Source organism: Erithacus rubecula, assembly GCF_903797595.1.
Source record: "Erithacus rubecula genome assembly, chromosome: 3".
Taxonomy (NCBI): domain Eukaryota; kingdom Metazoa; phylum Chordata; class Aves; order Passeriformes; family Muscicapidae; genus Erithacus; species Erithacus rubecula.
In genome coordinates this window covers 38,144,752-38,151,720 of record NC_136689.1, presented here as the reverse complement: position 1 = coordinate 38,151,720, position 6,969 = coordinate 38,144,752, and the positions used below count along the sequence as shown (strand labels likewise).

Genomic DNA, 6,969 nt, shown 5'->3' with positions numbered 1-6,969 from the left:
ACCTCATAATCTCTTGGCTCTTGCTAAAGTTGGACTCCTGTTTCTCACTTGCTTAGGAAAAAATATTCCCTTATGTTTTGCCCATATTATGGTTTTACATGAACCTTACCAGAACTTATATCCTCCTATATTTTCCTACATTAGTGTCCTTCCCAAAGTCTGAAGATTGTTTTTAAAATAGATCTCTTTTACTCTTGTTTAGCTCTTTTTCCAGGTGTGGAAGTGGAATGACACCATTTTTAAAATTGCTTTAGATTCACTCTGAGACTCCACTGTGCATCTAAACATGCTGCAAGACTCCATGACACCTTCAAGTGCTTAAACTTCCAGCTGCTCCTTTTAGTTTCTTTTTTTTTTGCTTTCTAATGATTATGATTTGCCCTTTTCAAGCTGAAAAACAAACGTGGGAGATTTTCTGCATGGCATCTATTTGGTAAACAAAAATTCTATTCTCTTCTTCTCTTCCTGGGAAGAACCAGGACATGGATCTCCACTACTTCTGTTCATACTGAACCCCTGAAATTTATGGCAACTGCAGTGCAAAATCTTGCTACCCAAGACTTAAGAATATAATGTACATTAACAGTGAAGGCATTTTTATCTAATAATGTACCAAACTGAGAACAAAAGAAACACATAAAGCCTGAGCCTTAACACACAGACCAAATGTCTGATCTTACCCATAGTGTGTTAGAAATAGAAAATTAGCAGAGAAGTATCACCATTAGTTTTAAGAAAAAACTAATGTTGAGAGAATTATGCTTTACCATTTAGAAACAAAAATATGGATGCTTTCTGTAAGAAAATCAGAGTAGAGAAATTAATCACATTTAAGCTATTAAGCCCCAGCTCTGCTTTTCCTGAAGCATCTTAAAAAACCAAAAATCATTGTGTTATGTATATCCCTTCTTATTTTCTATCATATGCTATCTCCTGTGATTAAAGAAACATCCATTTCTTCTCATCTGTATTTACATGCTAAGGTATCACAGATAAAAATATAGCAAATTTCTCAGCAAAATTCATTTTGTAAATTAAATAACTCCTTGATGTTTAACTTTTATCAAAGTCTAAAAGTTTGTAGCATTGACTTCAAAAGGCAGCACACAGTCTTTTTTACAGACAGTAGTTTTGGAAAGAAAGGTGTGAAACAAACACAGTAAAAACAAGCCTCTTCTTATCTTCTTGGAAACATCCCTCCAAAGCATTTCTACAGAGTAATGCTTAACTTGGTTTAAATTTGTTTGGGTCAGAATTTAAAGTTGGAAAGCCAGAAGTTCAGCTGGGGTAAAACTATACTAGATCCTGTTTCATGGATCAAATAATAAAGAAAAAAACCCAGAAAACCTAAAGATAACTAATTTATATTTTTCTCAGTCAGTTTTGGGAAGAGAGATTCTTTTTGAAAATTTTGGTTGAAATTAAATTTTTAAAACCTGCCAAGTGTTTTTTAAGTGTTTTAAGACTGACCAGAATTTCTTAAATGTTGTTTAAATAATTTTGCCCAAATTTTGTCGAGAAATTCCTGCATTCAGCTGTGAATAAACAACACCAAATTCTTGATTGTTAGTACCTCCAGCTTAGTGGCATCTTGTAGCTAGCCACCCCTGCTTTTTCCCACAGCAGCATATTAGCTGGGATCCTAAATATTGCTTGGGGAACACAGTAATAGAAATGAGACTAATTTTACTCTGAAGGAAATTTTACAGAAATTAGGCAAATTATATCAGGAAGTAATTTTGCTCAGCCTACACAGAGACATTACATGTCCTGTTCAGTAGAGTTTGTTATATTGCCAGTACAGTGTAACATTTTATTTGCTCTCTTCAGACTCATTTTGCATTTAACCCTTTTGGGTGCTGCAGGAGGCCACACAGAGCTTGAGAGGCTGGGGTAGATAGTCAGATAGAGTTTGTAAACAGGAAAGAATAAAACACTAACTAAGGAGAGAATGTGTGATCAACAAGCACCTCTCCTTAGAAAATAAAATTTTTACTTAAAGGAGTTGGTGGCAGGGACAGAAATATCAGACAGCAGATACTTTACGGACAGACTGTACCCTTTACAAACATTAACATTCTCTCAATTTGCCAAAAACTGCTCATGGACATATGCGAACAGCTAAGTTGGTCACAAGGACTCACCCTACAAAGCTGACAAAACAGTGCAAAGGTGACATAAAACGTTAACACTATGTCCATAAAAAAACCCCAAAAACAATTCTTGTTCTCTCACATGCTTTAAAAGAAGTTTTAGCTATTATTTTAACAGTGTTCTGAAAAAAACTAAGATAAACAAGCTTTTGCCCAGGTAACAGAAATAATGGATAAACTAATGGGAGAGATTACTCTGGAGGGTTTCAAATTTTTTTTTAGGACTGACCTCTAACACTTTTTCTTGCAAAGCAGTTTTATACATTTTTTAATCCAGCCTTCTGTAATACATATTCCAAAGTCACTTAGACTGGATCTTTAGGGACCCAGAGACAAACATCATTTTATTATGGTATCAAAGGACAAGAGGAATACATCCTTGCGGATTTGTTCCTTTTGAAAATTTTATCTATGAAAAAGCACTGTGTTTTTAAAGACAGCAGAGATTTAAAATATCCATTTCATATGCAAGGCTGAGTTTAACTGCATGTGGGCTTTCTGTTTTCCCAAATGTTTAGCCACAAAATCATATAAAAACATACATATATCCTAACACACAACAGAATATGCCTAGCTTATATATTCATTTATTTCTTTCAATTTTTTAAGAAGCTGCTTCCGAAAAAATAGAAATCACATTTAGTTACAAACTAATATACAGATTAAAACCACCAGGGGGTTTTTTGTTTGGTTTTTTTGGTTTTTTTTTTAAATTATCACTAGTGGAACTCTAATTTGACTATTATACTAAGCTTGTTGCCTTCTTGCTTTACCCAGTGCTGAGGTCTCCAGCCTGAAGCTCATGCAAGGCAGTTAGTGGGTGTAAGATGAAAACCACCACATGCCCCTGGCTTACCTCTCTTCAAAGTCCTGAGGTGCAGCTCCTCCAGGTTGCCTCCTTCCCAGCACTTCCAAAATGCTCTCCAAAAGGTTAATAAGCATCAGCCCCTTAGAGTCAGGGCACTCTGCTCTGCCCACACTGTGCCCCTTTCCCCCGTGGCAGGCAGCTCACAAAATGGGCTACCATTCACCAGCTGCTCACCTTGCACCCATGGCAGACACGTGCCCTTTGGGGACTGTCCCTCCAGCCCTGGACCTCTCACAGCACACTTCATCATTGCTCCTTTCCTGTACCTCACGAGCACTGAACAAGCCAAGAGTGCTCTGGCACTGGACAGGTGGCTGATCAATAAATTACTCTGCTTTACATGGTTCAAATTTAAGCTTTTATTTGGTTTTTAAATTAAAAAAATAAATTTCGTTATTAAATAGTGGAATGGGTCTAAACTAATGTTTACATATTAATTCACTTGCTTTAGGATATCACCAGAGAAATAATTGAAGTTTACCACCCGGACAAAAACTTTCCGTTAGAAAGCTCAACAGTGGCGTAATTCAGTTAAACAGGAAAAAAAAGCCCCGAAAGTCTTAATGTTTACAATGAACGTTAGAAGTAAACCTCTGGTTTTAGCGTCATCCAACTCTAGTTTCCATCACAAAGGCAGTCATTCAGGATGCTATACCACAGTGCTAATGTCATCGGCTTCATCTGGTTTCTTTTGCCTGCTTGGCAGGGATTTCAAGTACTCAAGGTGTCTCCTTGCATCCTCCTGGTTCTGTCGGACGTAGTAAACCACATAGGAGATCACCATGGTGAACCAGCCAAACATGGTGACCAGCATGGCGTAGTCAGTAGTCTTTTTGGGGAGGTTGCAGAGGTCGGCGTCGTTGGCAGCGTTGAGGAAGGGTCTCCCCGCGTGCTCGTCCAGCACCGAGGTCTTGCAGATGACGTTGTTGGCCGTCTCGTGGTTGGAGGCCATGCTGCGCAGCACCTGCTGCAGCGTGCAGTCACAGTGCCACGGGTTGTTGGCAATCCTGGCCCTGGCCTTCAGGTTGTTGAAGGCGTTCTTGTGCACGCTTTTAATCCGGTTGTCGGACAAATCCAGAGTCTGCAAGGTTTCTGCCACCCCTTTAAAGGCATGTTCGTCTATAAACTCAATCCCATTTTTTGATAAATTGAGGACTCTCAATTGGTGCAAGTCCTTAAAAATTTCGTTGGGGATAGACGTTATCTGATTGGAGTCCAAATAAAGTAAGACTGTTTCTGGAGGAAGATCTCTGGGTATTTCCTTGAGGTTTGCATTGCTACAGCTGACATTCAAACCTCCGGAGTGGGAACAAAGGCAGCCTTTCGGGCACATACTGGCAGAATGAAAGCACAGTATCATGAGGACAAAACTTTGTAAGAGCAGACACATGGAGAGGGAACGAGTTAACCACAGGTCTACCAAATGCATGCTGGGCTGTCAGCATAATCACACGACCACTTCTCATTCGGCCAACAGGGTGGGAAAAGGATCGGCAAAGCTGAAACGTGGCTTCATTTTTTTCGGCGGGATTAGCAAAAACTGGTCACTAACACGTGGGCTTCCTCATGGTCAATATGCTTCTTAGAAGCATGCCTGCAGAGAAGAAGGAAAGAAAGTTCTTTATACCATAAACTCCAATCCTAACTCTGTTTTCATTAAAAGAATATATATAAAAAGACGTTGAAAGGAAATGTCACCCCAAATAAACGGTCTATTATCCTACATAACTCTCTATTACCATTATTTTGAGTTTAGTGCATTAATCCCCAGGACATTTTTAAGAGGACAGACTACACTTACTACAAATTGCACAGGTTTGATCTTTAATCCTTTTCAGAGAAGGTACTGGTTTGTTTTTATCACAGATGCTTCTAAAACAGCTATAAAACTAAATTGCATTATCCCTTGCTGAAGTAGAAAATGCATCGATAGCAGCTAAGACTTGTATCTCCAGCAACAGTGACTGGTTAAGTGAGGAATTTGTAGTAATTAATGTGAACTTATCTCGACATAATTTATGCTATTTTAAGTTCAAATCAAAGTACTTCAGCAAGGAACTATTTTTACTATATTAAGGAAGAGAAATCAGGTAAAGCTGCTGCAAGACACCAATCACCCCCATCTCCTTATTTGTCTCCCCTTCTCTTTTGCTTTAAAATGCTGGGTTTTTTATACCTTCCAGAATTTTGTGAGACCCATAGACATAATCTCTACTTCCATTTTTTTTTTCAAAATTTTCTTTTTATGTAACAAAAAGAAATGGAAAAATTGCCAAAAACTCAATACCCCATCCTCCAAAGCAAATAAAACTCACAAAACCTACATACGAGCCAATAATTCATGGCATGTCATTTGCTTATAGGACATATGAAAAATACTGGTTCTGCTTCTCCCCCCTCAAGCTGGCTTTAAAATAGCAAACACCCAGATTTTCCATTTTCTCCTTTAACTGGAACACAAATACAGAAGTCTGAAATGCTGACCTATATGGTTTCAAAGACAACCCTTCCCCTCCCCCCCCCCCTATTATGGTAAACTATGAATTTCTAACAACAACAGGTCCATTTGTTTTCATGTACATGCTCTCTGTCTTTGTAGCAGCTTAGATATGTGTAGCCTTCAGGTTGTATTTACATATAAATGAATTATGCTTTTTTCTAAATCCACACTGTAGCCCACTGAACAAGAAAATCCCTGCACAGAGGATATGTGTGATTTTACATGAAAAAGAAGAAATTGCATTTCAAGCACCTTTTTGTTTGCAGAACTGACATACCAACTGCAGTTGCTGACACACTGCAGTAATATGGATCAGATGTGCCAAACATAATTTCAAACTCATAGCTCACATTCCATTTAACCCTTTTTGCTGAGGCCAAGTATGTCAGTATCCCCACAGGAAAAAGAAAAATAAAACAACCCAAACCAATCTCTAACAGCATGTACATTACTTGTGATTACTCCATGGCTCGGGAATGGCAAAAGCTCAGCATATTCTCACTGCAGCTACTGGAGTAGTGTATCACCATTAATCTTCAATTTACCTATTGTTCAAATCAGTGAGTGCCCAAGAACCTAAACAGAAAGCTTACACTTGTATTCCATAAAACTTCTACTTTAAAATTAAACAGTAATTTAATTGTTAGCAATAAGAAATTGTGAAGTTAACCCTGGAAATGTGAAACTGTATAAAAGAGAACTAAGCAGAGCATGAAAAACCTCCCTTTGAGGAGAGAGAAGTGAGGTAGCACCTCCCAAGTCAAAGAAATTCTTCATGACCTCTGTGGAAAAAAAAGGATTTAAGTGAAAGAGCCCTTGTACCCACAAGCAGTGGGTATATCCTTCCCATTTCTCCCTTTGGCTCTTTGGTCACTGCAGTGCCTGCTCTTCAGACCAGACAGAAATCTGTTACCAAAGGAGATAAGCTTCAGAAGTTGTTTTTTTCCCAGCCTGCCCAAAATCACTAAGCACTTGCTAGAATGTGCAGCCCATTCAGAGGCCAAGCTGGAGCTGGCAGCTGCTCCCCTGGCACTTGGAGCTGGCAACCTGCTGCTCCCTCCAGCAGCCCTGGTGCTGCAGCAGGACAGCCTGTCCCCTGCTAAAACAGCCTCCTATTGTCTTTTCCCTTCATGTTCACAAGTCTCACTACTGTGCTGCTGCACCACAAGAGCAGAGGAGTGGTCCAGCTCATCACCCCAGAACGAGCATCATCTCATCACCTGCTACTTGTATGCAGTGGCTTCCTGCCACTGGCTCTGGAGTTCTACTGCAGGAAGAGACTGGGGGGAAAGAACAAAGACCTGGGTGCTTCATTTTACAGAAGCACAAAAATGATACTGTCCTCATCAGAGTGTGACAAATAAATATCAAATTTGCTTCATTCCAGGCTAAAAACACCCAGTCAACATGGAAATTCAGTGTGGACTCTGCTGAGTCCTCCACAGTAT

General features: G+C 39.2%; 1 protein-coding gene across 7 annotated transcripts in view; it reads right to left on the bottom strand.

Moving 5' to 3' along the window:
- Nucleotides 1–3,356: 3,356 nt before the first annotated feature.
- The window catches only part of LRRC3B (leucine rich repeat containing 3B), a 134,379-nt gene continuing 130,766 nt past the window's right edge, over nucleotides 3,357–6,969 (bottom strand). For all 7 annotated transcript variants that reach the window (XM_079302861.1, XM_079302862.1, XM_079302863.1 and 4 more), the window contains exon 2: nucleotides 3,357–4,615. In XM_079302861.1, the coding sequence (XP_079158987.1) occupies nucleotides 3,671–4,450 (780 nt within the window). In that variant the 5' untranslated portion in view covers nucleotides 4,451–4,615 and the 3' untranslated portion in view covers nucleotides 3,357–3,670. The remainder of the gene's footprint in view (nucleotides 4,616–6,969) is intronic.